Genomic DNA, 26,573 nt, shown 5'->3' on the forward strand with positions numbered 1-26,573 from the left:
AATGGACTAAACCTCTGAAACTCTAAGAAAGCTCCCAATTAAATGCTTTCCTTTATCAAAATTGCCTTGGTCTTGGTGTCTCCTTCTAGCAACACAATAGTGATGAAGACAAGTCTTGAGGCTAGGATTAAGCCCCCGGGCAGTAAAGAGAGAACATTAGAAAGAAAACAATAGGGGCTGGGGATTTGGCTCAGTGGTAGAGCGCTTACCTAGGAAGCGCAAGGCCCTGGGTTCGGTCCCCAGCTCCGGAAAAAAGAACCCCCCCAAAAAAAAAAAAGAAAAGAAAGAAAACAATACATTCAAGACCAGACAATGGAAGGCGCTGTGATGAGCAGTAACAGCAATGCCAGCTTTGAGACTCAATGAGTCCAACACCCAGCAGCCAAGTCCGTGATTGAGACTAGCAGGACATGCTGGTCGGTGGTGGCCCCTGCATTTAATCCCAGCACTTGGAGGCAGAGGCAGGTGAATCTTTGAGTTTCAGGCCAGCCTGGTCTATAGAGTGAGTTCCAGGGCAACCAGAGCTACACAGAGAAACCCTGTCTCAGAAAAAAAAAAACAAAAACAAAAAACCCAAAAGCCATAAAAAGAAAAATCTAGACAGAAAAAGAAATGAGCAGGATAGGATGAAGACGGGAGCAGCTCGGGAATCATTCTTGCAGGAGAAATGATATAGGCTACTGAACATCATCAATAGCTCTACTACTATAAAAGTCATCCATCGATGGTCCTCTTTGGTGTGCAACATTGCCCTGGATGCCGTCAAGAATGTGCACTTGGAGGAGAATGGCCGAAACTAAACTGACACCAAGAAGCACATGCAAGGGTCAAAATGCTATTATCATTGAAGCATTTTGAAATCTCATTTGTCTTATGTGGAGTCCTCATTAACAGGTATGAGAGCACAACTATATTACAAAGCCTCAAATGCTACTGGATTCTTGTCCTGAGTACAAGAAAAGAAGAAGGCAGACTGACGCCCAGGTTACACGAGAGGAGGGCTCCACCTGAACCCTGCAGATGAAAAAGACAAGCAAGTACCTCCAGACGCTGTGTGAGGATAGAGTCCAGCTGAAGCCTGGTGTGGCCATCACAGACTAGACCATCTCAGATTTAGCTCAGCACCACCTCGTGTGGGCCAATGTCACAGCCACTCCTAGAGTCTGGAAGACAGTCAATAATGACGCTGCTAGAGCCTGTGGGGCACGAATAGTTAGGCGACCAGAGGAACTGAGGGGTGATGTTGGTATAGGGGCAGGCCTATCCAATCCAGAAAATTAGAGATGAGTACATAACATTTATCACTCAGTGCAGAGACCCAGAGGCCTGCACCATTGTTCTTAGAGGAGCCAGCAAGGAAATACTTTTGGAAGAAGAATGCATCCTGGCAGGATGCCATGCAAGTGTGCCACAGCATTCTCCTGGATCCTCAGCTGGTACCTGGCAGTGGAGCCTCAGAGATGGCCCATGCCTTGAAAGAAAAACCCAAGGCTATGACTGGGGTGGAAAAACGGCCATATAGAGCTGTGACCTAGGCTTTGGTTGTCATCTCTTGTACCAAGACCCAGAACCATGGGGCCAGTACCACTCATACTTACCTCCCTGCAGGCGGAGCTCACACAGAGTTGTGAGACCTGTCGAGACTGGTTCTTTGGTGGACAGGAAAGCGCTGGGTATGTGTTGTAGTTTATTCCCAATCTGGGGTTTCTACCCCACCTTAATGATTTAGTTACCCGATAAAAGACACACAACTTGTATTACTTACAATAAGCCTCAAATAGCACAAGAGCTGGATCTACTTTTCTCTTGAGTTACTACTTGCTATATTTCATCTGGGCTGCTCATAACTCCAATTGGCCAGCCCTCAGGGCCACGTTTCATGGCTCACCTAACTCCCGGTGGCTTCTCCTCCATTCACCTTCCTCTCTCCACTTCCAGCTCGAGAACCCTAAGCCCTGCCTATGTCTCTTCCTCCCAACTATTGGCTGTCAGCATCTTTATTTACCCATCAGAAGTAACTTGGCAGGAAAGTCACATAGGGTCTCTTGGGACTGCATGTGGACTCTCTTCTCTGGGGCATCCAGGTCTTGAGGAATCAGTTTTACCATTAGAATACAAGCAGCATTGGGCCGACCCACCCCATCTCTGGGAGCTGTTGGCTGTGAAGCTATAAACATACAAAACAGCAATGCAAACTGCACTTCTGCCTCTGCAGAAGGATGACATTGTCTCCGGCCTCAAGAAGAAGGATGAAGACCAGAGCCAGTGAAGCCGTGCTTCCGATGCTGGCCACAAGTGAGTGGCGGGCAAGGTGACTTCCACATACAGAGCCAGCAGCCTCCTGTTTCCTGAGCCAGAGCTCCAAGGACTTACATCTTTTTTTGGAAAGGATCGAGTTGAGGGGCAGCCTCAAGTCTGTCCCATGTCATGTTTGCACAGAAACACTGACATGCATTTCTTCTCTCTTGTAAGCTTTCCGTTTAGTTTGCTTCAGAAGAGTAAATCTAAATCATTTGAAAACAACCAGACAGACAGTAGAAAGGAAGAAGAGGCTTCCCTCTCAACCCCATGGAGGGCTGGAGAGGTGGCTCAGTTAGGAACGCTTGCTGTCCTTGCAGAGGACGCAGGTTTGGTTCCCAGCACTTCCATCAGGAAGCTCACAGCTACTGGGAACTCCAGTTCCAGGAGAGCCAACACCCTCTTCTGACACTGTGGGCTCCTGCTAACATGTGGTAGGGATACACACACTCCTTCTGAACATACGCATACAACTAGCCAGGAACTCTAAGTAAATAAACGTAACCCTGGAGAGGAGCATCACGAAGCTTGAGAGTGAAGTTGGGGGGGCCACTGTCAGGCAGCAGTGACCATTCCCAGCAAGTAGAGGCTCTCTTCTGTCTGATATGAGGAACTTGAGGTTCAGAAGGGGGAAGGGCCAGATCAGATAGACAGCAGTGTGTCAATTTTGTAACCTGGGTCCAAACTGTAAAGGCCCATTTTGCACACCCATCTCTGGGTCCTCTTGCATGAGTACAGTAGTAAAATTAAGTATGAGGCTGGAGGGTCAGAAGGAAGGCACAAGAAGACGGTTATGCTGGCCTGGAGGCTCTTAAGGTCTGGCAAGTCTGGAAGTCTGAAGGGGCCTTTGGTCCCTTGGACAGGCTGTTCCTGATGCACTGAGAGGAGTAGACACTAAAAAGGCTGTGCAGAGCCCCCAAATATGGAGCATAACTAAAACACAGGGTTCCAGAAAAGGAGAAATAATTTAAAAGTTGGCTGTCTTAGGAAAGCTGCTGTCTAGGCTGTCTCCCTCATTCTCTTCTAGGGGTTGGGCATTTTGAGACAGGCTATCACTGTGTAGTCCTAGCCACTAGGAATGTCCTATGCAGCTGAAGCTGACCATGAACTTGAGGTGAACCTCCTGCCTCTCCTTCCAAGTACTGAGATTATAGGCATAAACTACTATGTCCAGCTGCTTATACAATTTTTTTATACAAAAATCTAAATAACCTCAATTCAAGAGTGGTATCTCATACAATAATAATCTCAAGTGAAGGGCTACCCTGTGCTAAATAGTGAGTTCTGGACATTCCAGAATAGACTGGGCAGAGTAAAAGCCTTTTTCAAAAATCAGAAGAAGTGTGTGTGTGTGTGTGTGTGTGTGTGTGTGTGTGTGTGTGTGTGTGCGCGCGCGCGTGCAGGTACTCAATGGGTAAAAGTGCTTGTTATGCAAGTCTGATGACCTGAGTTTGACCCCCAGATTCCATGAGAGCCTCCACACTCAGGCTACACACCTTCAACCACACCCACACACCATAGTTAATAATAATGATGATGATGATGATGATGAAAAGGAAAACTAGAGTGGTACACTACACAGCTATCATCTTGTGACATAATTGTTTTAAGATAAGGTCTACATAGGCTGGCCTCAAATTCCTGAGCCTGAGTACAGAGAGATGGTTGGCAGTTAAGAGAAGGTGCTGCTTGCACACTGGATCCAAACTGGGTTCCCAGTGCCCATGTGCAGGCTCAATAGCTCCAGCCGCAGGGCACCTGATACTTCTGGCCTCCATGGGCACCCACACTCATGTACACAGATGCACACATCACATATATACACAATTTAAAAGTAATAAAGTGGGGTTGGAGATTTAGCTCAGCGGTAGAGCACTTGCCTAGCAAGCGCAAGGCCCTGGGTTCGGTCCCCAGCTCCAAAAAAAAAAAAAAAAAAAAAAAAAAAAAAAAAAGTAATAAAGTGAGGGGTTGGGGATTTAGCTCAGTGGTAGAGCACTTGCCTAGCAAGCGCAAGGCCCTGGGTTCGGTCCCCAGCTCCGGAAAAAAAAAAAAGTAATAAAGTGAATCTTTCTTAAAGACAACCCCTCTGACCTCCTGCCTGGGCCTCCTGGGTAATGAGACTGTAAGCATTGTAGTATCACACTCAGTTTGGCATAACTGGGGGTGGGGGTGGGGGTGAGGAGGATCAGCACCGAAGTTTGAATCTAGGGAACACAGAGGCCAGGCACTCTACTGAGTGACAGTCCCAGACCTCTTCGTATTTCGAGTCAGGGTCTTACCAAGTTGCTCCAGTGGCCTTGAGTTTACTTGGCAGCCCAAGCTGTGATTTCCCAGCCTCAAGTAGCTGTGATTACAAACCTGTGCCACCAGACACAACTTAGCATAGAGAGATTTTTTAAAAATTGTTATAGTGTTACTTAACAAAGGAGACCTGGGAATACAAACATGTAAAGGAAACGAAGTCAGAGAAGTTTTCAACACTATCAGCAACATTTGTAGTGTTCTTTTCTACTCCACTGTGAATAAATTTGTGGTTTGAATGTTACTTTGAAGTTACCATGCAACCTACCTGCTTAACCTCATAAGGAGGTTGTCCTTCTATAAATAGCTCATATTGCCCTCAATTACAAGCTGTGAAGCAGTCCACCCAGCAATTATACCTAATAATTTTTCCATAAAATATTTCATGGGGGTGAAGGATGGCTTAGTTAACACAGCGACTGCTGCATAAGTATGAAGACCTGTTTTGGATCCCCAGTGCTTATGTCAGGACCTGAGCCTGGGACTGGCGTGTGGCTGCTGAGGCTTGCTGGCCGGCAGTCTAGCCACTTTGTGAGCTCTGGGTCCAGTGAGATAGCATGTCTCAAAAAATAAAGCACAGATTGATAGAGAAGACACCTGAGGATGAGCTGTGGCCTCCACGCGCGCGCGCACACACACACACACACACACACACACACACACGCACACACACACACACACACACTAAATGCTATTTAAAGTTCAGATGTAAAAGGCAATAATGACCTTCCCTTTTGGCATATTCTCTTACTAGTGAGACAGAAAATAGCCTAGGTTTACTCTATGCCCTTTGACGATTTATTAGGTTCCTGGTATGAATTTTATGTGTTGTCTATATAATAAAAATATTATATATTTTGTCATTATTGTCCTCCTCCTCCTCCCCCCTCCCCCCCCCCTCCCCCTCCCCCTCTCCCTTCTCTCCCTCCTTTCTTTTTTTGAGACTAGGTCTCATTTGTAGCCCAGGCTACAAATTGCTACAACTTGTGGCAACTCTCCCATGTTAGCCTCCCAAATGCTATGATTGCAGGCATGAGTCACTATGTCTGGCTGAGTACTTCTCCAGTCTGAAGTTTGTTTTTGACTATTTACCATGGTTTACAGAAGGGTAAATTACACTTTTTTTCCCCTTCAACAACAAAAGTGAAAGAAATTTTTTATTTTTACAAATCACCTTGTTCATCTTTTCTTTGTGATTTCTTCTATTTTCTCTAACCGTAGAGATCCATTCATCCCTCCAATAAATTATTCTCCATTGGGTTAAAGAATTGATGGAAGGACTGGGTTGTATCTCAGCGGTACAGCATTGGTCTAGTATGTCCAAGGCCCTGGGCTCCAACTCCAGGAAAGGATGGGGGGGAGAAGAAAAGGAAGAAACCAATTGAAAAAGAAAGGATGTAGAAGAACTGATCTATTTTCCCAGGTTTTAGAAAAAGGAAGAAAATATTATCATATTTTAAATATTATATTTCATATTTAAATATTAAATATCATATTTCAAATATTATCATATTATCATATTATCATATCATTTCTGCAAGGCTTTCCTTGACTGTTCACTGAAAGCAGCTGATTGAGGAATTATGCTTGTTCATATGCATCCAAGACACTGGAAGAATAGGTACCAACTCACCTGGTTACCTGTGGTCAACAGCTAAAGACTGAAGTGGCTTCTTTGTTTCTGCCTGCCCAGGACTTTTCCTTTGGCCCATGTTCTCTTGTGTGTGTGGCTGGCTACCCATGGTGCTTTATTCCTCTGACAACATTCTGGAGGTCAAGGATAGCTATATCATTCAATTACTCAGAGAGACTCAGGGAGTCAAGAGTCCTCTCCCAGGTAGAGCATATTATTTTGCATTGGGAAAGAGGTCAACATGGGAAGAGAAATCAAGACAGGAGAGGAGGAGGTGGCTGCTTGAGCTTGGCCTCTCTGGTTCAGTCTCTGAGACCCTGGTTCTTAGAGCTGTCCTTTGGTCTGTGCTAGCTATGGCACATGAAGGTTCAAGGCGGAGACTGTAGCACTAAGAAGGCAGAAGCAGACAGTCCGGAGTTCTGGGGCATCCTCAGACTATAAAGCAAGTTTGAGGTCAACCTAGGCTACAGGAAATCCTGTCTCAACAAAAAATAAATATTGGGGCTAGAGACATGGCTCAGTGGTGAGAGCACTTGCTGCTTCTGCAGAGTTCTTAGACGCAGTCCCTAGCACCCACACAGAGGCTAGCAATCATCTGCAACTACAGTTCCAAGGTAATGTGATGCCCTCTGCTGGCCTCCAAGTACACTGCACACACAGGGTACACAGACATAGGCAAAGCACACTCATACACATAAAATTAAAATAAATCTATAAAAATAAGTAAAAAAAAAATAAAGGTTAGAAAAAGTGAGGCTGGCAAGATGGATCAAGAGTTAAAGGCACCTGCTATCAAACCTGACAGTCTTAATGTGACCTTTAATCCCTGGAACCCACATGGTAAAAGGACAGAATCAACCGCTGAAGTTGTCCTCTGACCTGTGACCTGTGCATGTATAGACACAGACACACAGACACATGCACAGAGGCACACACACACACACAGATACACAGACACACACACAGACACACAGATACACAGACACAGACACACACACACCATACACACCACCCACACCACACACACAGACACACACACACCACACACACACACACCACACACACCACACACACACACCACACCACACACACACACACCACACACACCACACATACACACACACCACACACACACACACCACACACACCACACATACACACACACACACACACACACACCACACACACAGACACACACAGACACACAGACACACAGACACACACACACACACACACACTGTCATTCACTTTTTAAAAGTGAGAACACCTAAATGTCCCCAGAAAAGCTCTTAAGGCAGGCAAAGAGTAAGAACATAAAAGTTGTGCAAGTAGAGACTGGATGGGTGGCTCAGTGGTTAAGAGCACTTGCTGCTTCTGCAGAGGATCCAGGTTTGGTTTTCAGTGTCCACATGGTGGCTCATAATCACTTGTAATTCCTGTTCCAGATGGTCAAACACACTCTTCTGGCTTCCAAGGGCTCCTGCGTGAGCATGGCTCACATATACACTGGCAGGGTCACACATAAATAAAAAAGTAAATAAATCTTTAAAATAGCCGTACTGGTCTTCAGTGGGACACTTCGTCACCCAGTAGTGTTGCCATAGAGATAAACACAGAACTGTACTGACACAACTCCCTGGCTCAATAGTATGTTGGGTGGGCGTTGAGGAGAATAGAGGTGTGGTCCTAGGTCAGAAGTGGGTTAGGGGGCTGGAGAGATGGCTCATCGGTTAGGAGCACTGACTGCTTTTCTAGAGGTCCTGAGTTCAATTCCCAGCAACCACATGGTGGCTCACAACCATCTGTAATGGGATCCGATGTCCTCTTCTGGTGTGTTTGAAGACAGCTACAGTGTATTCATATAAATAAAAAAATAATAATCTTAAAAAAAAAGTATGTTAGGAATCTGAGATACTGAGATTCGAGGGAAGAAAATGTCTCTTAATCTCTGACCCTGGTCAAATCAGGTCTTTCCTTTGAGCCCTGGTTTCTATTGAATCTTATTCTCATGTTTTACTTTGTTTTGCTTGTATGTGTGACCTTGCAAGCCTATGGAAACCAGAGGAAGATGTCAAATGTCTCTGTCTATAGCTCCCTGCTTTACTCCCTTGAGACAGTGTCCCTGTCTGAGCCTGGAGCTAGGCTGGTGGCATGCTCCCCCAAACAGTTCTGGGGGCCACAGGAGCACACCCCCCATCCAGGTTTTTATGTGGGTTCTTAGTATTTGAACTCAGGTCTTGTACGTGAGCGGCTTACCCTGAAGGAGAATTTCACCAGCTAGCTTAGGACATCTGACAACACAGCTACCTCTGCTTCTGACGTGCTGAGATTGGGTCAGCCGCCACACCAGCTTGTTTTAAACTAGTGTTCTAAGTGCTGCACACCCATCACCCAGAACCCTCAAGAGAATTCCAAGTTGGTCGTTAATAAGTCCCTATCTCAAGATATGAAGAAACTGAGGCTCAGAAAGGTAGAGCATGATAAGGGTGGTCAGGTGTCAAACCCTTCTAGCACTCTCAGCTCCCTTCTCAGGCCTGGCCACTCCAGGACAAAGTATGGACAAACTGGGAGAAATAGAGGTTGAATTCCGGAAAGAGGCTGCCCTAGGTACGCCAGGTTGCCTCCTTTGCCTGGTTCCAGGGTAGACCTACCTCTTAATTCCTGCCAGTTGATTCTCCTTCTAGCCTGAGCTCAATTTATTCCCAAAGAGCCTTGCATAAACTAAGCCGGGTCAGGTCCCTTGGCCCCAAGCCTACAGCCCCAGGAACAGATTTGCTCCACCCTCCCCACCCTGGCTCCCAGCCATGGGTCACATGGTACTTTGGTCCTCTTTGGCCTGCTTCCTCAAGGATCCAGATTTAACTCCACCTCCCTCCCCCTTTCCACTTCTCTTTCCTAGTCTTTTTGAGCAGCACCTGAAAGTGTGTGGGATAAAAGCCTTAGCTCTGTTTCGCTGGCGTGGGGCCTCAGTTTATCTGCCTATTAAATGGGCAGTTTTTCATTTCATCAGTCCCTTACTAGTCTCCTGAGCCTTGCATGGGTCCAGCTCCTTTTAACTGGAGGGTGAGGAAAGAAAGGGTAGGAGTCTAAGAACTTTAAGGGAGATCGTAGAACTGTTTTGAAAACAAATCCAGGTTCAAATTGGCCAGCCTCTGGCACTTCATAAATGTTGGTTCAAAAATCGTCTGCTTCTAGCTAACTGTTGATTTCAAGACCATCTCTGGACCTCACTAGTCTCTTGCTGACGACCAAAGGGCAAGTAAGCATGTTGCAGGGTCTGCAATAGAACAACTGGGCCCCTTTCTTCAGTCAGAGTGCTCATCTCCAGTCCCCAGGTCCTCCGCCGCAGGCTCCTCCTCCATTGACATCAGAGCCGCAGGCGGGCCGAGGGAGCCGAGCCCCAGCCGAGCGCCAGCGACTGAACAGGCAAACTGACCAGGTACGGACGCGGCGGGAGCTCCGCACCAGCCACCTAGGCCCTCGCAGCCAGCCCCGAGGCGGGGCAGCCGCAGGTACAACTGAGGGCCGCCCCGCTCTGTGCCGCGGGGAGCTCCAGCCACAGGATACTGAAGCCCAAGGGTGGGAGGGGCGCCTGACCCCTGGACAGAATAGGGCTGGGCCTTTCTTTACCACCTCCGTCCCAGGCCCTTTTAGGTGCTAGATGACCTCCATGGATATTGCCTGCGTATCAGAAAAGGGTGGGGAAGGGTCCGTGTGAGCGTGGTGTACGTCCAAGTGTCCAAGCGCTAGGCCTTACTGTGGAAGGGCGTGGGCATTTGGAAGTGTAGATGGGGGAGGGCACATGAGGGGTTCCCTGGAGCAGGAATGTGCTTCAGTTGTGTACAGGTACCTGGGAATTCATTTTTGTTGTTGCATATAGTGTTAAAGGATACACACACTGGTGTCCGGCTTGCAGGGTAGTAAGTCAGAGTTGGGGAGAGGTTTGCTCTTCCTCTGAGGATGTTTAGTTAGGCAGATTGTTCAAGCTTGGTTTGCTGTGTAGGGCACCGGGCTGAGGAGTTGGAGGGTGTAGACATGAAATTGCCATGTCTGGTATGTGGGAACAGATGCCACCTTGTTCATGTGTGCGTGGAATCAGTACTGTAGTGTAGGGTCTGGGAAGGGTGTTTGGGATGAACAGGTAGGTGTGAGTGGTGTATATGAACATGTGTGTTGATGCCTGGGTATATGTGCACAGTCAGGTGTCATGGTGTGCAGTGTGCTGGGTCTAGCAGGAAGGTGTCTGGGCTCAGGATTCATGGAAGTGCTGATTGCTGATGTGGAGTGTCTGCTGCAGGGTGTGGAACTGTGAGGGTCATTAGTGCTGGTCTCCAGGTGGGTTTGACTATACCTGAATTTACCATTGCCTCCTTTATCAGAAAACTCTGGCCCTGGGGTGGCTGGCCAATGCTCTGGGAACAAGGTCTCACTCAAGGAGTGGACTCTCAGTTCTGGTCAAGGTGCCTTCTCTCCCTCCTTCCCAAAGGAAACAGGAGGTTGCCTTCCCAGAGCTCCAGGGCATGAGGGGCTCTGTTTCTGGCTTCAACCTCTAGTTGATTCTGGGATGCTGACTTTCTGAATGATCCCTCGTCTAGTTTTCTACTGGACCAACAGATGACAGCCTCTGTGCTTAGCAAGCTTAGCTGGGAGTCTCTTGGGCAACTCTGGACTCATCCATCCAACCTCAGTTTCTGAGATTTCTCACATGATACATGGGGAGAGAGCCCACCCTCTCTTGTAAGATGAGACAGAGCTCTCCAGGGGAAGGTCCAAGTTGGTCCCCCACCAGGAGGGGACAGACAGGTGAGACCAGTTTTCAGGCTGCTGGGACACAGACAGGGAGTCAGGAAGGCTAGGTCTGGGGAGTTCCAGCTGTGGCTGATGTTGCCTTGGTAACAGTGAGAAGGAGCTATTTAAAAATGTGGCTGAGATATTGCTGGAAGCCCAGGCTGCCGGAAACCTGATTTCCGAGAGGCTAGGGCAGCAAGGAGGAGGAGGGAGAGGACACCCTAGCCCTTCCCTGAATGAGACTGAGGCATCATTGCTTCTGGGCACGGGGTTCCTCTAGGGTGCTATCTATGCTGCTTCTGGGGGCTCTGGGGTCTCCTATGCTATCTTCCTTGAGGGGGTTTCCTTGGGTGTTAAGACTGAAAAAAAGACTGGTGCAAAATAGAGAATGAATTGAAGGAATGCATGAATACTAGAATTTTGCACCCAGGAATGATTTTTTCCCTGGGCATATGAAGTTGCAAACATGCTGAATGAACAAATGGCTGGGGAAGGCTGAACGCCTGTTGTCAATGAACAGATCCAGGAATGAATGAACTCATGCTGCTGATGGTCATGGGACGTGCTGTAGATTCTCAGAGAGGATTGGCTCTTAGAATCTCTCTCTCCATTTCCTTCCTAGGAGCCCTGGCTGTGGCTGGGGAGCAGTGGGCCATGCCAGGGGCAGTGGAAGGCCCCAGGTGGAAGCAGGCAGAAGACATTAGGGATATTTATGACTTCAGGGATGTTCTGGGCACGTGAGTCTCCGGGTGAGGTGGTGGTGGGGTGACAGAACTGGGAAGGGCTTCCCTCTTGAGCCTGATGGCTAGAGGGGCTGAGTCTGGGGTGATGCTTCCTCTGGTCAGTTGATGAACACTTACTTCCCTTTTCCCACAGACCAGGGCTTGTGGCAGCTTTGCCATGGTGCAGACTAGTCCAGCTTGTTGGTTTTGGCTAACTGTGGGTAGGATGGGGCATCTCTTGTACAGTCATGGACTCCTTATGAAGGGAAGGAAGTGCAGGAGGATAGAAGAACCATTTATCTAGATTGCTGCCAAGAGCTGGGTGTTCTGTCCTGGGTTTGGAAACTGAGGCTGTGCATGGTTGCTCTTGATGGTGGGAATCCAAATATAACTCAAACCTGGTCTCTTCCCTTTGTAAGTCTGTAGGCAGACAGACAGACACAAAATGACAGGCGGATGCGTATTATATTCTTATTGAGGCTGTAGAGGCCAGAGTAGTCTCCTCTGCCTGGGTAACTCTCCCAGAAGAACATGAGACCTGGGGGCTAAAAGATAAGATGGGTAGGCTTGTGCTTGTCAGAAAGAAGGAAGGTAGTGCCTTAGGTGGAACAGTGCATGCAAAGACTCAGGCTGCCGCAGAGAGGCAGTCTGCTAGAACTCACGGTTAGGGCTGGGGAGAAGTCCAAACAGGAAGGATGGAAAGGGGCAGAGAATTCGAGGCCCTGAGAAGAGGCTAAGACGGCAAGAGCCATTTCACAGCACAAAAGAAGACACTTAAGACGGACCATCAGTGCTGGAGATGGCTCAGCAGTTAAGAGCATTGGCTGGCTGGTCCTGCAGAGAACTAGGTTCAGTTCTTAGCACTGATGGTGGTTCACAACCATCTGTAACTCCAGATCCAAGGTATCTGATGACCTTTTCTGACCTTTGTGGGCGCCAGGTATGTATGTGGTTCAGACATAAATGTAGGCAAAACACTCATACACATAAAGTAACAAAAGAAAAAGTAAAAAGGACTAGCCATAACGTGTGGGCAACTGGAGAGCCAAGAATGGCAACCACAGTAATGGTATGATTCTGTGAGGTTCTAAAGGGCATTACATTACCTACAACTCAAACTAATCAATCAACCACACACATAACCAAGTATTACAGGGGTAGAGTTCAGGCCCAGCTGGCTCGAATGTTATCAGTCTTATCAGGCTTCCTTTGGTGGCTTCAGTTTGGAGCAGGCTCTCCCCAAGTACTGACAAAGATGACTGCCACCCACTCCAGGTTTACATGCCACCAGCTTATTCACTCATTCACAGTGCCAGGAAATGGTCATTTAAGTGACCAGTTACTGAGGTACCGAGGCAGGGGACAAACAGCTCTGACTGGCCATGTCTGGCTTATGTGACCACCACTGGAGCCGGGGGTGGGGGGTGGATGAGTACTGAAGGACATAGGTGGTCATGGAGGCTACAGGGAAACGAGGAGAGGGTGAGAGAAGCTGGGGCCCTAGCTCCTCAACTTGCAAACCTCTGACTCACAGGGGTGCCTTCTCAGAAGTGATCCTGGCAGAGGACAAGAGGACTCAGAAACTGGTGGCCATCAAATGCATTGCCAAGAAGGCCCTGGAGGGCAAAGAAGGCAGCATGGAGAATGAGATCGCCGTCTTACACAAGTGTGTGGGCCCTGCACCAACCCGTCCTTACTCCTTTAGATTGCGTTAGAAATCGTTTGAATTCTAGCCTCTCAGGGAAAGAACCTGACAGAGAGTGACTGGTATAGAGCTAACCTCCCAGATAAGACCAAGGTGCCAGAGCTTGTTTCAGAGGATGAGTCTGTTCATGAGCCTCAAGGCTAACACCCACATAGGTGGTCCCCTAAGATCCTGCCATACAGTAAAACAGACTATTTGCTAACCCCTGACTGAATTAGCAACCAACTGGCAGGAAACCTGCTCATGCTGCAAAACTGGACAGAGAAGAGATGGTTATTCATTTCCCTAATTCAGCTGGGTGGGGCAATGAGACCAGCAAGGTTTCACAGAAAGCCTGTGGGAAAGCCATGTCTTCCTTATCCCTAAGATCAGTCACTTTGTTGAGTTCATTTGTTGAGTACTGACTTTTTTCAAGTGCTAAGCACCCTGCTTGTCATGTGATCTTCATGTGACTTTTTTGAAAATATACTCTTTTCTAGATGAAGACATTCATACACAGAGAGGTTACATTCCATTCACCAAATACTTAAGTAACTACCCTGTACCTGGTACTAGAACAGAGCCTAGTTAGATATTCCCTATACATGAGGACATGACCTCTGGTTCAGGGAGGTTAAAAGGGTAAACAAGGAAAACTTAGAAGCCACATTCCTGTCAGAGCTGCAAAGTGAGAATACTAGTTCCCAAGTAGCATGTAGCAGAGGCAGCATATCTGGTCTAGGTCTGTTCCATACCAGAGCCCAGTGCTTGCTTGCTAGTCTTTTACCTTCTAGCATCAGCTTTCCCCAGTGGGTTCCAGGTGTCACCTAGATGCAGGTGACAGGGAATGGGTGAGCCACCCTAAGCTGTGAACCACCTCATCTTTCCTTTTAGGATCAAGCACCCCAACATTGTAGCCCTGGATGACATCTATGAGAGTGGGGGCCACCTCTACCTCATCATGCAGCTGTGAGTGGCCTATCTGCCCACCCTTACTCTTCCTGCTGTCCTAGTCTCTCGGCCACTTTTCGGTCCTTTGCTGCAGGGTTTCAGGTGGAGAGCTGTTTGACCGAATTGTGGAGAAAGGATTCTACACAGAACGGGATGCCAGCCGCCTCATCTTCCAGGTGCTGGATGCTGTCAAGTACCTGCACGACCTGGGCATTGTGCACCGGGATCTCAAGGTGGGATCTGAGGGACCTGGTGAACTATGCACCAGGGGGAGGAGCTCTGCCTGTCCTGCTTTGTCTATCTCTGGTCACCTCCCAGCCCCTCACTGAAGCCTCAGCTTTTCATTTGCAAAATGAACTACTTGTGACCTGCTAACCAGCTCCTCTTACTGCACTTAGACAGGGACACAGGGTAGGCTGGGCTGGCATTCTACCCTAACAGCTTATGTGTCTTTTTTCTGATAATGAAACATCCTACTTACTCTGTAGAGGACAGGAACAGCAAAGCTCAGAGAAGCGGATAGGATTTACATTAAAAACATGTTGGTCCAAGCCAGCTCCGGTGCTGCACAGAGGCAGACGCAGAGGCAGGTAGACCTTTGAGTTCAAGGTCAACCTGGTTTACAGAGTGAATTCCAAGACAGCCAGAGCCACACAGAGACACCACATCTCAAAAAAACCCCAAACAAACAAACAAACAAACCCAAACCAAACCAAACCAAACCAACCAACCAACCAACCAAAAACCAACAACAAACTTTCAGTCCAGGCTGGAAGGGCTCTGGGATACAACAGACCTTGGTTTGCAGACTAGTGCCTTGCCATGCCCCATCTGGCTCTTGGGCTAATCACTGCCTCTAAAGGCATTGGTTTCCTCATTGGTAAAGTGGGCTTATTAAGTCTGGACATGCTGCCTATGTGGCAGGGTTGAATCAGTCAAGTACTTATTCAAGATCCAGCACAGGAGGTATAAAAAAAAAATTTTTTTTTTGGTAATACTGGGATTTCTGTAAGGTTTCTGAGTTCTTTGAAAATTCTTCCTATAACCCCTTTGCTCTGTGTTTGCTCTATGTTCTAGAACTTACATCTAGCAGTAAATGCTAGTTAGCTTTTAATGGATTTAGTGAGATAGCCACTGTGGATTTTAGAGCATATAGTGCTGCTAGCCTCTGGTACCTCTGACTACCCCTTCTCCTCTTTCCTACCCTCCAAGCCAGAGAACCTGCTATACTACAGTCTGGATGAAGACTCCAAAATCATGATCTCTGACTTTGGCCTCTCCAAGATGGAGGACCCAGGCAGTGTGCTCTCCACAGCCTGTGGGACTCCAGGATATGTGGGTGAGGAGGGCCCTGGGTTGGGTCTAGGGATGAGGAAAGAGCCAGGAGCTGCAGGGTAGACTTCTGTCATCACCATGTCCCTTCTCTCCACAGCCCCTGAGGTCCTGGCCCAGAAGCCCTACAGCAAGGCCGTGGACTGCTGGTCCATAGGAGTCATTGCCTATATACTGTAAGTGGGGACATGGTCAAGGTAGCCTGTGGCTAGAGTTGTCTTCCCTGCTTTACCCACTCCTTCCCTACATCTAAAATACTAACAGGCAAGGGTCTGGAGAGATGGCTTAGATGTTGAGAGCAACTGCTGCTTTTTCAGAGGTCCCAAGTTCAAATCCCAGTACCTACATGGTAGCTCACAACCATCTATCTGTAACTCTAGTTTCAGAGGACCTAATGCCTTCTTTTGGTCTGTATGGGTACACATGTGCACACACATGGTACACAGATTTAAATACAGGCAAAATACCTATACACATAAAAACAAAAAGTCTAATAGGCTTCAATCAGGAGATACCATGTTTCCAGCACTGTGGGAGCACTGAGGATTTAGCAGAAAACAAAACAACCCAAGGGCCTGCCCTTAAGAGCTGACATGTAGAAAGAATTGGTGAGTAAATCTATAAAAAGATGTCACCTGGTAAAAATTACTGTGAAGAAAAAAATCAAGCAGGAGTAGTCAAGGACTCAGATAGTCAAGGGCTCTTTGTGGTGGTAACATCTGAGTGGCTTTTGAGTGAGTAAACGATCCAATGTCAACGCAAAGCTCCTGTGACAGCATGTTCAAAGGACAGAAGGCAGGCCAATACTGCCAGACGGAAGTGAGCAAGACAGAACTTCCTGTGGGTCCCGAGTGACTCTTGCACTGCCCCAAAATGCCAACTCCAAGCCAACAAGTATTCTTAAAGCTGACATTAGTTTGGTTTCTTTCTGCCTAGGCTCTGTGGCTACCCGCCGTTCTATGATGAAAATGATGCCAAACTTTTTGAACAGATTTTGAAGGCTGAGTATGAGTTTGACTCTCCTTATTGGGACGACATCTCTGACTCTGGTATTTGGATCTTTGACTTCATGTGGCCCCTGCCTCAGGGGCCTTCTTCATCTGCTCCAGGGGTCTCCCCACTGTCTGCCTCTATCATATCTTAGTCCCAGACTAGAAGCAGATGTCTTATGTCTTACCTTAGGTTCCCTGTTTGGCCCCTAATCTCAGAGCTTAGTCTTCAGTCTAAGTAGGCATTCAGTCTTCCAATACAGTTTACAAAAAAAATTTCCCCTGGAGCCTACTGACTCCCTGAGACCTAAGCAGTATAAATATTTCTATCTTCCATTTTGTGTCTCAGTCAGGGACCAGCTTGTGATGGCTGTACAGTGGTTTACACAGTAGTGTGAGCATACTGAGTGGTGCCTTCTGTAATGATGTTCTCAAAAAAGGAGGGAGCTAGAAAGCTGGGGTGTGTGGAGTAGGGTACAGGCAGACCAGGCTTCTTGTCATGCTTTGTTAGGTGAGATGTGAGGGAATGAGCACTGTCTTGGTGTCCACAGGCTTGGTTATGTATCTTTGTTTTTCTCTTGGGGCTTCAGCCAAAGATTTCATACGTCATTTGATGGAGAAAGACCCAGAGAAGAGGTTCACCTGTGAGCAGGCCTTGCAGCACCCATGGTGAGAGCTCCCACTCTGTGTTAGGGTGGGACCTGGGGGCCCCACACCTGCTCCATCCTCACAGGCAACTCTGCATATAATCCCATCCTAGGATTGCAGGAGACACAGCTCTGGATAAGAATATCCACCAGTCAGTGAGTGAGCAGATCAAGAAGAACTTTGCCAAGAGCAAGTGGAAGGTCAGCATACACCTTTAATCCTGGGTCTTCCCTAGACTCGACTTGCACAGTGCTCACTGCATACAGGACCTGCCCAGGGAGGTTTTCCAAAGAATCTCTCTTGTTCATTCAACAAAGGCTCCTTGACCCCTAAAGTCCAGAGGTGGTTCCTGAGCTGCATCTTCAGAGACATGATGTAGACCATGGGACCCAAGAAGGGTCAGAAAGGTGGCCACAGTTCTATTAGTTGACTAGTAATTAGCCAGGTATAGAGAATATGCCTGAGGTAGAGGGAACAGGAGTACAGAGGCCAGGGTAAGAGAATGTGGCCTGCTAGACTAGAGGGGCTGAAGGAACTATGGAAACTGAGTGTTCGAGAGGCCAGGCTGGAGAAGCTAGTAGAAGCTGCCGGGCCATTGAGGTCCTTGACTGCCTAGTGGGACATCCACCTGCTGTAGAGGAACTGAGGTCCAGAAAGATATATACAGTACCCTCCAAAAGGACTAAATACAGGATCTTATCCTGAAGAAAGGGCTTTCTGGATGCAGTGAAGACAAGGAGGGAAGCTGAGAGGCCCAGCAGGATATGTCATAGATGCTAGGGCTTGACTCAGAAGCAGCAAGAGGAACATGGGAGTAGTTGAAAGCAGGAGGGAGACTCAGAAGAAACAAAGATGGGAGGCATACTGAGGTGTGAAATGTCAAAGGCTGTCCCAACCTTCTGGTTAGGGACAAAGTAGACAGAGATACAATAACCATGATTAAGGAACATGGGGCAGAAGCAAGCCTTGAGGGGGTTATTGTAATTTGGACATGGTCATCTGGGTAAATATAAGACAATAGAAACAGGTAAACTATGTAACCTTTCTGCACCTCAGTTTCCTCTGAAATTAATGCTATTCCAGAACTAGGGGAAGGTGAGGCAGGAGGATCAGGAACTACATGAAACCTTGTCTCAAAACGGGTGGGATCTATAGCTTTGTTGGCAGAGTGCTTGCCTAGCATGCATGAAACCCTGGGTCGGCTCACTAGCATCATACAAAACTGGGCATGGTATGGTATATGTCTATAATTCCAAGACCCAGGAGATAAGAGGTACAACTGGAGGATAGCCAGGCTACATGAGAACCCATGTTAAAAGAAATTAATAATACTAATAGTGCTTGCCAGAGCCAGGTGTAGTGACACACACTTTTAATCCCAGCACTTGGGAGTCAGAGGCAGGCAGATCTCTGTGTGTTCCAGGAAGCCAGTGCTACCTAGTGAGACCCTGTCACAAAGAAACAGTGCTTGTTGTCCCTGGTGTGTAGGGGACCATAAGATATATATGCTTGTAATCTCTGCATTCTGGAGGCTGAGGCACAAGACATAGTAAGACTGAAAAGAGAAACAACACAAAAGTGCTGACTCAGAGGATGTGAGGATTTAATGAATGAATGACCATGCACTGTGCTCAGAGCTATGTAGACACATAAATGTTGTTTACATGAATTATAGTTTTATGTTCCTTTGTATGCTTTTATACATGTGCTGCATGTATAACTGAATATAGTTTAGTAGCACCTGACCGAGTCTGGGGAGGACTTGGGGAGACTCCCTTTGCCGACCCTAAGCCCTTAAGGCCCCCTTTCAGCAGTCCCCTTCCCTCTTTCCACAGCAAGCTTTCAATGCTACCGCTGTGGTTCGGCACATGAGGAAGCTGCAGCTGGGCACCAGCCAGGAGGGACAGGGACAGACAGCTAGCCATGGAGAGCTGCTGACACCCACAGCTGGGGGTAAGAACCAAGGTCTTGTGGAAGGGCATAGGTGGTCTGTGAAGAAGCACAAGGCTGGAGCTGACGCTGACTCCGCTCTGCTGACGCCCGCTCTGCAGCCACCCTTGCCCTTTCCTTCCACACAGGGCCAGCAGCTGGCTGCTGCTGTCGAGACTGCTGTGTGGAGCCAGGCTCGGAACTGCCCCCTGCACCACCCCCAAGCTCTAGGGCCATGGATTGAACATTAAGGAAGTCAGGGTTTCGTCCGTGAGGGGTTGGAGGCAGCCTGCTTCCTCCTCACCCCAGAACTGGGGAGTTTCTGACCCCATACTTCTTCCCCCTCCCCTCTCACTCTTCACTGCATTTTCCATACAAATGTTTCTATTTTATTGTTCCTTCTTGTAATAAAGGGAAGATAAAACAAAACAGTTCCATTTTCTCAAATAGCTTCCTTGCCCCCTATTGTAAAACCTGACTTTGATTTGGGGTGTTTGCCTTTGAGGTAGGAGTGTTAAGCCTTTCTGACTTGGGTGAGGACAAGGGAGAGAAATGGAGAACAAAAGGGAAAATATCAGTGACATCTTTTTTCCCCTGGGCCCTACCTAGCCTTCTGTCTTCTTAGATCCCTTTTTGCGTTTTGCTGGTGGCTCCCGAGACAGGTTTTGTTGACGAAGGTCAGCACTGAACAGCACCTATGGGAAGGGGCATATGGAGTCTATGGGGAGCAGGGCATACCGAGATCAGGGCTTGGCTCAATGGAGAATACTTGGGGGGGGGGGTTAGTCATAAGAACAGGTGGCTGAAGAGTCCAGGGGTCAGGCAGGGTGAGGGAAAGTCCTTTAGGGTCTGGGCTAGGTATACTTACTGCTTGGGCCCAGCCAGCATAAGGTCCCCACAGATTCCGGAAAAAGTTTCCTAAATTAGAAGTGAGGAGACTATATTAATTGACCCACGTGCCCTCCATGCACAAAGATGGGAATTGTGGGAGAGATGATTAGAACCAGAGATTCAGGCTGGAGAGATGTCTCGGTGGTTAAGGACACTGACTTCTCTTCCAGAGGTCCTGAGTTTAATTCCCAGCAACCACAGGGTGGCTTACAACAGTCTGTAATGGAATCTGATGCCCTCATAAAAAATAAACAAATCTTTTTAAAAAAAGAGAGGGGGTTGGAAATTTAGCTCAGTGGTAGAGCGCTTGCCTAGCAAGCTCAAGGCCCTGGGTTCGGTCCCCAGCTCCAAAAAAAAACACCAGATATTCTCCAACCTCAGCCCAATGCCCCAGCATCACACTCTTCTCACCCAGTTCTTTGTTGGCCAGAGGGCTCGGGCCCTTAGTCTGCGATGTCTTAGGCTGCCAGCCGTAGTCACGATGGGCAATCTGCCACACATGGACGTCCACAGGCACAGCCTGGGGTTTGTCCAGGGCCATTAAGCAGATGCAGTCAGCCACCTTTGACAAAGAGAGAACTGTTGTGGAGGGATGGCAGGATTTAGCCAGCATCCAAATTTATGTTTCCTCCTTCCTCTAAGGTAGCACTATTCTGCATTCTCAGTCAGCACGCAGTAATTACCTATTATTTCTAAAAATAGCTCCAAGAAGACTTGTTCCTGAGTGAGCTCTCATATACCTGGGGAAAAGTATGACCATACTCTTTTCACAGATAAGGAAACTGGGGCTCTAAGTGTCTTGGACAAAACCACGAAGCAGAAACTAGGCAATGCCAAAATGTAATGCCAGTCCATTAAAAATTCTTAAAGGCAATGGGGCTGGAGAGCTGACTCCGTAGTTAAGAACACTGCCTGCTTTTCCAGAAAAGCTGGGTTCCTGTATGGTGACTTACAACCGTCTGTAACACCAGAGTACGCATATGCAATGTAGAGACTAGAAGAGGGCATAAGATCCCCTAGAACTGGAGTTAGAGGTGGCTGTTGTAAGCCACCTAACAAGGGGGTGCTAGGAATCAAACTCAGGTCCTCTGGAAGAGCAGCAAGTGATCTTACCCTCTGTTCCATCTAAACAGTTCCTGAAAATTCATTTTAAGTCATAGAGGAGTATAAGAAATAAAGATAAGTTATAAATTTATAAATTCTTTTTTTTTTTCTTTTCTTTTTTTCGGAGCTGGGGACCGAACCCAGGGCCTTGCGCTTGCTAGGCAAGCACTCTACCACTGAGCTAAATCCCCAACCCCTAGTTATAAATTCTAATAGTCTGATAGATCTATTGACATCAACAAAACATTGTGTAAGCACATGTAATTTCAAGAAAAGAAAAGGAAATGTAAAATAGAAACACCTTTCCCTTTGTCTCCCTAAAGGTAACCAGTATTAACTTTCTGGCTCTCCCCTCTGGAGAGTTCTGCATACAAACATTAGTGTACACAATGCACTGACACAAAGAACCTTTCTAAAGATATATCCAAAGGGCAGCCTCTTTTATACTCTCTGCATTCTGCTTTTGTCTCTGATAAAACACTATTTCTTCTTTCTTCCTGTGCTTCCCTCCAGAAGTCAGGTCTCCCCTGGATTCTCAGGTGTGCCTTGTTTCTACCTCTCCTACTTTCAGTGTGGGGTCTCTCTGGGTCTCACCTTGGCGCCCACTCCAGGCAGGGTGCAGAGGGCCTTGTGGGCCTCTTCATAAGAGGCCACTCGAAGCTGCTGCAGCCAAGCTGGCCCACCTTGCTCTTCTAGGATGGCTTTAGCACTGGCATATACATAGCGGGCACGGTACCCCAGGCCCAACTTCCTGAGGTGAGTCTCTACTTCTGGACCTGTGGGAATGGAGAGGAACAGCAGATATTCTCAGTTAGTTCCTGTCCTCAAGCTAGTGTGTAAGATGCCCCACCCCAATGCTTGCCTAGGCACTTCTCTGTCCTCTCAGAGTCAGTGGACAGTTGGATGTGAAAGAAACTGTTAAGGCCTGAGTTCTGCCCCTATAAAACTTCTCTTAGCTGGGCTCTGAAGCAGGTACTAAAAACCCCTGCTCTGGGGGAAATCCTCATTTGAGCACTTTACCTTTATTCAAGAAGTGCTCACACCTCTGGCCTAAAAAAGCTGCAGGAGGGGTTGGGGATTTAGCTCAGTGGTAGAGCGCTTGCCTAGGAAGCGCAAGGCCCTGGGTTCGGTCCCCAGTTCAAAAAAAAAGAATCAAAAAAAAAAAAAAAAAAAAAAAAAAAAAAAAAAAACTGCAGGAGCCTGGGTGATGGCCCAGCATAAACCCAATTACTTTCATTTAAAAAGCCAGATGAAGGGGTTGGGGATTTGGCTCAGTGGTAGAGCGCTTGCCTAGCAACCAAAAGGCCCTGGGTTCGGTCCCCAGCTCCGGAAAAAAAAAAAAAAAAAAAGCCAGATGAAGAGGTTCACATCTGTAATGCCAGCATTAGTAAGGTGAGATGGGAGGCAGAGATAGAAGGATCTACTGGAAGCCCATAGGCCAGTTAGCTTGGATATGTAGCTCAGTGACAGAAAGAAGAGACCGAAAAGTTGTTTCCTGATCTTCATATGTGTGCACTTGCACTCAAACACACTCACAAAATAAAGATAAATAAATGACAGCAGCCAAGGCATGTGTGTCACATGTACACACTGACTGGCATGCTTACTTTTCATAAGGATCCTAATGATGGCACTAATGTGTTATACATTTTACAGACAAAGTAAGGGCACAGAAGGGGCTATGCAGGCTGGAGACAAGGCTCAGCATTAAGAAAACTTGCTGCCCTTACAGAAGACCAGGCTTCAGTTTGGCATCCACATGCTGCCTCATAGCCATCCATAACTCCAATTCTAGGGGATCTGACACCCTCTGCTGAGCTCTGTGGTACTAGGCATGTGCACATTATGCACATATATACATTCAGGCAAAGGAGTCATACATAGAAAACTAATTAAAAAGCAATTGAGGAAAACACCTGACATTGATCTCTGACTTCCACAAACACAGGTATGTGTGCACTTGAACAGATATATGCACATAATGCCCACATACTACCTACCCACTGTGGTGCTTTAAATATGCTTGGCCCAGGGGGTGGCACTGTTAGGAAGTGTGGCCTTGTTGAGTAGATGTGGTCTTGCTGGAGGAAGTGTGTCACTTTGGGGTGGGCCTTGAGACCCTCCCTCTAGCTGGCTGCCTGAGAATGCTGAGTCTTCTCCTGACTGCCTTTGGATCAAGATATAGAACTCTTGGCTCCTTCTCCAGCACTGTGTCTGCCTGCCATGCTTCCTGCCAGGATAACAGACTGAAAATCTGAACCTGTAAGTCAGCCCTAATTAAATGTTTCCCTTCTAAGACTTGCTTTGGTCATGATGTCTCTTCTCAGCAACGGGAACCTAAAGACACCCATCAACTCTACCCCTCCAACACAAAGAGAGGGCATGGTGGAGATAGGACTTTTCACAGGATAGCACCTGTCTTCTTAAACGCATTCCGTTTCAATGATTCTAGTATTCCCATTCTATTAACAAGTTAAGCCAAGCTTAGAGAGGTAAATGAATTCTTTGAAGACTTATGATTATTAAACTTAGAGCAGATATTCAAGACCTTTCTTAGCATCAAAAAACAGCCCCTGATTGAAAATGAACCAGAGCAGGCTCCTTGCTTTTTAGTCCCTAAGCACTTCACCTAGCTTGGTCCTCATATCTGCTAACCAATATACTTTCCTCACAGAGCAAGAGGACTCACTAAAGTGACAGCAGCTTAAAATTTCCACGTATTTCCCATTTCAAACACTGCTGGATGCGAGATGTGTTTCCCTTTATTCTGTCCCCATGATTCTGACAGGATATGTACTGTTATTTCCCATTTCACAGATTCAAAACAGAAGCACGCACAAAAGTGTCAGAACCGGGACTCAGATCTAGGCAGTCTGTCTCAGATTATCTGCCTGTCAGTCTAAACTACTGACCACTGTGTATAGACGTTTCTCTAGTGAGGTACTGCATAGACTGGAAAACAGCCAACTAGTGAGGTGCTGATCGACTAGTGAGGTGTTTCAGGGGTCGAATCTGAGGATGAGTTGTATCCAGGACTGACCAGGCTAAGTATGGTAGTTGTGGGTGGAGACAGTGTTTGACACAGTGGGAAGCTTTGAGATAGGAGCTCACAGCTTGGGTAGAACTGAACAGATCTTCCTGTCCAAATGCTGAAGGGGATGCACCTACTCACCAGCCAGGGCATGAAGGCTTGGGAAGCCATGATAAGTGACATCATCAAGCTGAACGAGTCGAGGTCCAAAGGCCTGGCACAGCCGTTCCACCATGCCAGTGATGCGAGCAATGTTGTTGTTGGAAGAACAGATGAAAGAGAAAAGGCATTCAGTGGGGTCTTGTCTCAGCAGTCTCACACCTAGAGAGCAGAAAGGCAGGGGCCTGGAGATGCCTCAGGGAGACCCAGAACAATAAAAGGACTAAGGGATTGCTCGTGTAGAGAAACCACTAGACCTCTCCTGTCTCGTGGTATCTTGTGAGGTTTGGGTGATCATTCCATTCCACTGAGAACAAAAAAGCCATGATGCAAACACCACATGAACAGGGCTTGGTGTCCATGTTCTCTTTCCCAAAGAGCAAATGCGATTCAGGATATAATGACAGAATGAATGATGTCACCTGCTCCAGGACACAGTCAGGATTAGGCCCTATATCTTTATCACTTTTCCTGTGGTGGTGGTCGTCATCATCATCATCATATTAACAACAATGTGCTAAGTAGTAGTCTAAACACTTTAAATAAGTAGGTTTTAATTATTTGCTATTCTCGTGTATGTGTGAGTGTGGGCATAAGGGAGCCATGGCTCATGAGTGGACGTCAGAAGACAACTTCTAGTAGTTGGTTTTCTCCTTCCACTGTGGATTATGGGCATTAAACTGTATGACAAGTGCTTTTATCTGATGAAACATCTTGGTGGCCCTGTATCTGCATTTTACAGAGGGCAAACGGAGTCACAGAGATGTAACTTAACAAAAGCCACCATTTCTGCTCTTGTACTCACCTTGGAATTTCTGAGCCACACTTTGGAAGTGCGAGTCCACCGAAGCCCAGTGGCTATAGAGCTGAGCCAGGCTGACATCTAGCTGAAAGTACTTGTGTAAGGTTTCCAGCTCCTCTAGGGTGGGCCTGCCGACCTGGCCCTTGTCTCCTCGGTACACGGTGCAATAGAGCTGATCCTCGGTCTGAGTCAGTGTCCACACTTGATCTGCCAGCACTCCACTCCAGTGAGCAGGGCTTTGCTCCCTCCACCTGGGCATCCCAGCAGACAGCCCTAGCACCGTTACCCATTTTGCACTCTTTAAAGTCCCTCCCTTTAAAGTCCCACTCTTTAAAGTCTTACAAATGTAAACTTATTGTAAATAAAAATGGTATGTTTTCATTTTAAAAATAAAAAAAAGAAGTCGTACTGGGGATTGAACCTACAGCCCTGTGCGTGAAAAGGAAGCACTCTTATTACTGAGCTACATCCCTCGTTTTCCCACTGATCTTTATTACTGGTCCTCTTAATCCTGCACTCATCACCTCTACTTCCTAAAGAAGGTTAACAAGCAAGCCACCGGTGCTTACACTACAAAATGTACTCTCACCCATCACTCCCAACATTCTTTGCATCCCTGGTGGGCAGCACTGAAGAGTTAGCATCCTAGGGAACAGTCCAGCATCCTAGGGAACAGTCCTCCCAAGCGCAGTCACTCACCGGAAGGACTGTCCAGAAGCTAAAACCAGGTCCAGACGCAGCTCAGAGCGTGGACACGGGATAGAGGCCCAGAGGGCCGGGCTGGAGGTTAGGGTGCGATGTCTCATGCTGCTAGACAGGCTGGAACTGAATAACATTTGGATAGCAGTCCCCAGCCCATTACGTCCAATCAGAATTCGACTTTTCCACGTCCTACGGCCTCACACACAAGTGACCATACACACCCAGAACGTAACACCTTGGGTCCTAGATTCTGGATCTGGTGTAATTTTAATTTGTGTCCCTGTTGAATTTGAGTCTCCCTTTCCTTTAGGAAAGCCTCCAGCTCGCTACGAAACACCTAAACTACCCATTCTGCTCTCCTGTGGAGTACGCCCCTCCTCTTCCTCCGGACGTCGCCCCGCCCCCAGAACCTCCCGGCGCGCGCCTCCTCCTGCGCGGCCGTCGAGGTTTGGAAAGGCGCGCCAGTGTGGCTCTTCCGGGTCCCAGCTTACTCCCACCGGAAGTAAATCCTAGCTCCCGCTTATTTGATCCTAGAAGTAGCCAATCCGAGAAGAAAGTGAGAGGCACCAATGAGAACTCCGGAGTGGCAGAGTGGGCGGGCCTATCTGA

General features: G+C 47.5%; 2 protein-coding genes and 1 pseudogene across 6 annotated transcripts; 2 read left to right on the forward strand and 1 right to left on the reverse strand.

Annotated features, from left to right (window-relative positions):
• The window catches only part of LOC116904259, a 3,225-nt pseudogene extending 956 nt beyond the window's left edge, over nucleotides 1–2,269 (forward strand).
• Nucleotides 2,270–9,152: 6,883 nt separating this feature from the next.
• On the forward strand, nucleotides 9,153–19,708 carry Camk1 (calcium/calmodulin dependent protein kinase I). Of its 3 annotated transcripts, none has more exons than XM_032905944.1 (12): nucleotides 9,153–9,744; nucleotides 11,643–11,757; nucleotides 13,277–13,408; nucleotides 14,321–14,395; nucleotides 14,472–14,610; nucleotides 15,590–15,716; nucleotides 15,810–15,885; nucleotides 16,646–16,758; nucleotides 17,289–17,367; nucleotides 17,459–17,546; nucleotides 19,182–19,299; nucleotides 19,425–19,708. In XM_032905944.1, the coding sequence occupies exons 2-12, from the start codon at nucleotides 11,675–11,677 to the stop codon at nucleotides 19,517–19,519; spliced, it is 1,125 nt and encodes a 374-aa protein (XP_032761835.1). In that variant the 5' UTR covers nucleotides 9,153–9,744; nucleotides 11,643–11,674; the 3' UTR covers nucleotides 19,520–19,708. The 3 variants fall into 3 exon arrangements, with proteins under 3 accessions (XP_032761835.1, XP_032761836.1, XP_032761834.1); XM_032905945.1 differs by having other exon boundaries at nucleotides 9,153–9,671; nucleotides 19,425–19,706; XM_032905943.1 differs by lacking the exon at nucleotides 9,153–9,744 and adding an exon at nucleotides 10,850–11,035 and having other exon boundaries at nucleotides 19,425–19,706.
• Ogg1 (8-oxoguanine DNA glycosylase) lies at nucleotides 18,929–26,355 on the reverse strand. Of its 3 annotated transcripts, none has more exons than XM_032905946.1 (7): nucleotides 25,962–26,355; nucleotides 25,266–25,513; nucleotides 24,443–24,622; nucleotides 21,865–22,046; nucleotides 20,578–20,728; nucleotides 20,144–20,193; nucleotides 18,929–19,970 (listed from the first exon to the last, which is right to left on the reverse strand). In XM_032905946.1, exons 1-7 carry the CDS (start codon nucleotides 26,096–26,098, stop codon nucleotides 19,881–19,883), a joined length of 1,038 nt encoding a protein of 345 aa, XP_032761837.1. In that variant the 5' UTR covers nucleotides 26,099–26,355; the 3' UTR covers nucleotides 18,929–19,880. The 3 variants fall into 3 exon arrangements, with proteins under 3 accessions (XP_032761837.1, XP_032761838.1, XP_032761839.1); XM_032905947.1 differs by having other exon boundaries at nucleotides 25,266–25,535; nucleotides 25,962–26,033; XM_032905948.1 differs by having other exon boundaries at nucleotides 19,877–19,993.
• Between the last annotated feature and the right edge of the window lie 218 nt (nucleotides 26,356–26,573).

This window comes from Rattus rattus, chromosome 6 (assembly GCF_011064425.1).
Source record: "Rattus rattus isolate New Zealand chromosome 6, Rrattus_CSIRO_v1, whole genome shotgun sequence".
NCBI classification, from domain to species: domain Eukaryota; kingdom Metazoa; phylum Chordata; class Mammalia; order Rodentia; family Muridae; genus Rattus; species Rattus rattus.